The sequence below is a fragment of the Monoraphidium neglectum genome (genome assembly GCF_000611645.1).
Source record: "Monoraphidium neglectum strain SAG 48.87 unplaced genomic scaffold scaffold02635, whole genome shotgun sequence".
Lineage (NCBI taxonomy): Eukaryota > Viridiplantae > Chlorophyta > Chlorophyceae > Sphaeropleales > Selenastraceae > Monoraphidium > Monoraphidium neglectum.
Window position 1 is genome coordinate 5,548 of NW_014010993.1, and position 3,435 is coordinate 8,982.

The 3,435-nt window shown below is 65.2% G+C and overlaps 1 protein-coding gene across 1 annotated transcript in view; it reads left to right on the forward strand.

The window, feature by feature from the left end:
* Positions 1-2,993, forward strand: part of MNEG_11196 (dynein heavy chain, axonemal) — a gene marked incomplete at both ends in the record, with an annotated part of 8,376 nt that extends 5,383 nt beyond the window's left edge. The window contains 7 exons of the mRNA XM_014040332.1: positions 84-293; positions 574-708; positions 962-1,118; positions 1,380-1,621; positions 1,906-2,088; positions 2,413-2,551; positions 2,758-2,993. Coding sequence (XP_013895786.1) covers positions 84-293; positions 574-708; positions 962-1,118; positions 1,380-1,621; positions 1,906-2,088; positions 2,413-2,551; positions 2,758-2,993 — 1,302 coding nt within the window. The remainder of the gene's footprint in view (positions 1-83; positions 294-573; positions 709-961; positions 1,119-1,379; positions 1,622-1,905; positions 2,089-2,412; positions 2,552-2,757) is intronic.
* Between the last annotated feature and the right edge of the window lie 442 nt (positions 2,994-3,435).

Consider the following 3,435-nt stretch of genomic DNA (forward strand, 5'->3'; position numbering starts at 1 on the left):
CACACACACACACACACACACACACACACACACACACACACACACACACACACACACACACACACACACACACACCACCCCAGATGCAAGCGGTGCGGTGGATCAAGGCGCGCGAGGGCAAGGCCCTGGACAGCAAGGTCAAGACCTTCAACGACGCCGACTTCCTGAAGCAGCTGGAGCTGGCCGTGACCTACGGCAGCGCCTTCCTGTTTGAGGGCTGCGATGAGTACATCGACCCAGTGATCGACCCGGTGCTGGAGAAGGCGCTCACGCCTGGGCTGGGCGGCAAGCTGGTGCGGGTCAGATGGTGGTGGTGGCTGTACGTCTGCCAGCTCCTTGCACTCTGTGACTGGGCGCGTCCCCTTATTCTACTGTCTGTTAAATGTGCGATGCATTGAGTCAGCTGGGGCTGCCTGTGGCGGTTGTCGCACGCCCAAAGCGCTGCCAGTTGCCTCAGCACGCAGCTCGATGTTGCAGCCGCAGCGTCCTGCTTGGATGCCCATCCAGATTCGTGTTCCTCAATTGTGTCCCGACCGAAGTGCTCTCTTGCGTCCGCCCCCGCCGGCCCCGCAGACAATCAAGCTGGGTGACAAGGAGGTGGACTGGGACCCCAACTTCCGCCTGTACCTCACCACCAAGCTCAGCAATCCGCACTACGGCCCCGAGGTGGCGGGCAAGACCTCGATCATCAACTACGCCGTCACCCAGGTGCGCTGGTGTGGGGGCAAGGGCTGCTTTTGAGGTCCAGGGTTGCGGGGGCAGACGTGAGGGGCCCCCAAATTTGAGTGGTTTGTAGTGGTGCACTCGCCTTGCCGTGTTTCAAATGGGTAAGAGAGTATAAATCCACCTTCAAATGAAGCTTGGCAAACTATATTGTGTGTTTGACAACCAGCATCAACGCTCCATTTGAACCCTGCTCGCCACGCCGTCTCTGCCCGTTTTTTGGCGGGTCCCTCTGCAGGACGGCCTGGCGCAGCAGCTCCTGGGGGTGGTGGTGGCGCACGAGCGGCCCGACCTGGAGAGCAGCCGCCAGGACCTCATCCGCGAGATGAGCGCCAATAAGGGGCTGCTCTCAAAGCTGGAGGACACGCTGCTGCGGGAGCTCAGCAGCGCCACGGGTGCGCGCGGCCGTCGCGCTTGTGGCGCCGGCGGCTCGACGATCATGTTGTTGTGTGCCCCGTTGCCACCAAGCCTCTCGCCTGCAGATTATTCAATACTGCGGCCAAACCTTGCATTCGGCCCTCGCGCTCGCCATGCAGCCTCCAAAACCTCCTGCGACTCTCAATCATGCATGTACACCGGCACCCCAACACACACACACCCACACACACACACACACACACACACACACACACACACACACACACACACACAAATAGGCAACATCCTGGACAACCAGGAGCTCCTCACCACCCTGGAGGGCGCCAAGTCCAAGGCCGTCGAGCTGGCCGACAAGCTCGAGACGGCCAATTCCACCGCCGCAGAGATCGACGACGCGCGCGTGCGCTACCGCCCCGTGGCGGCGCGCGGGGCGGCGCTGTTCTTCTGTATGGCGGGGCTGGCGGCCGTGAACAACATGTACGAGTACAGCCTGGCCGCGTTCCTCGGGGTCTTCAACCAGGTGGGGGCCCGGGGCCACTGTGGCCTCAGGCTGAACAAGGGTACAGGCTGACCGTGGGGCCAGGCGCTTGCGGTTCAGGGGAGGGGCGCGGGCGCGTCAAGAGGAGGCCAGGGATGGCCCTTGACAATGTGGGCAGGTCCTTGAAACTGACTGGCTGTGAGCTCCGGGGCGGGGGGCGGGGGGGGGGCAAGCGGGCTCGACACTTGCGTGTGCTCCTTAGCTGACTGGATCCGCTCTTGCTACTCCGCCCTGCCGGGATCCCCGCCCCTGTCGCCGCCGCCCAGTCGCTGCGGTCCAGCAAGAAGGAGCACGCCCTGGAGGCGCGCCTGCGCTCGCTGTCGGAGCAGCTGACGGGCGATGTGTACGCGTACGTGTGCACGGGGCTGTTCGAGGCGCACAAGCTTCTGTTCAGCTTCCAGCTGGCGGTCAAGGTGCTGGAGGGGGGGCCGGCGGCGCCAGACCCACAGGTGGGCCGCCTTGCTTGCTGGGGCAGGGGTTTGGTTGAGCTGCGGGGGTTCCTGCAGGGACGGCGCGTGGAGGCCGCGAGCAAGGCGAGCGCGAGCTAGGGATGCGGCGCGCCGTACTGCGAGCAGGATACATTGATGCAGACGCCCAGCTGCTCTAGACAGAGGCTGGAAGCCTGAGTTGCCACCAGTCACACACTCCGCGAGCCCCGACACTTCCTCCTTCGCCTCTCGCGGCCCCACCCCCTCTGCGGCGCACCCTGTCCTGCCCTACGCAAACCAGTCCACTCCTCCGCCCCACCCCCCCCCCAAATTTAAAACTAATAGTTCCTCGACTTCTTCTTCAAGGGCAACCTGTCCCTGGAGCGCCACAAGCGGCCCCGGCCCCACGACTGGGTGCCGGACCAGGGCTGGCAGGACGTGATGGGCCTCACAGAGCTGGCCGCAACCAAGAAGGGCGAGGGCGGTGCGTGGAGGCAGGGGGATGGAAGGGGTAGGCGCGGGCGCGCGCCCGGCCGGCGAGTGGGGGCCGCACTGGGGCTGGCATGCAACGCGTAGCAATCCCTCTCAAGGTGCACAACCTCCGAAATAAGCGGGGGAAAATGGCACACTGAGCATGAGGCTCTGATGTCACGGTGACGCGTGTGCTGCGGCGTGCCCCGCGCCCCGCAGGCAGCCCCCACCCCCTGGCGGGCCTGGCCGACGCGATCGCGTCAGACGGCGCCTCCTGGCGCGACTGGTTCGAGCTCGAGGCCCCAGAGTCCGCGCACGCGCCCGGCGGGCTCGCCGCCGCGCTGGCGCCGTTCGAGCGGCTGCTGCTGCTGCGGTGCCTCCGCGTGGACCGGGTGACGGTGGGCGTCACCCGGTGGGTGATGGGAGAGCTTGGAGAGCGGTACGTCACCCCGCCGGTGAGCACCTGACCGCGTGGCCACCCAGCTGTTTGATCCGTGCAGGCGGACCATGGGAGTCACGCAAGGTTGCGGGTCGCGTCTGAGCAGCTCCGGCCTGTTCAAGTAAAGCGCAGTAAAGTTGAGATCTGACGCCTGTGCTAGATTAATGCGGCTGACCTACTTCCGCCGGCCTCTGGCCCCCCAGGTTTTGGACTACGCGGCGCTGTACCGCTCCAGCAATGAAACGACGCCTGTCGTGTTTGTGCTGTCGCCTGGCGCCGACCCGGCCTTCGACGTCTTCAGGTGGGGCCCCACCTCACAAACCCACCCTGATGACCCCCGCCCTGGCCCCCGCGCCGCCTCCCAAAATGCTCTGACTCCCAGCGTGCATCCCATTCCCTTCCTCGCTGCTACTGCCGGGCCAGCGCTCGAAACCTCGGCGTGCGGACGTCTCTTCCAC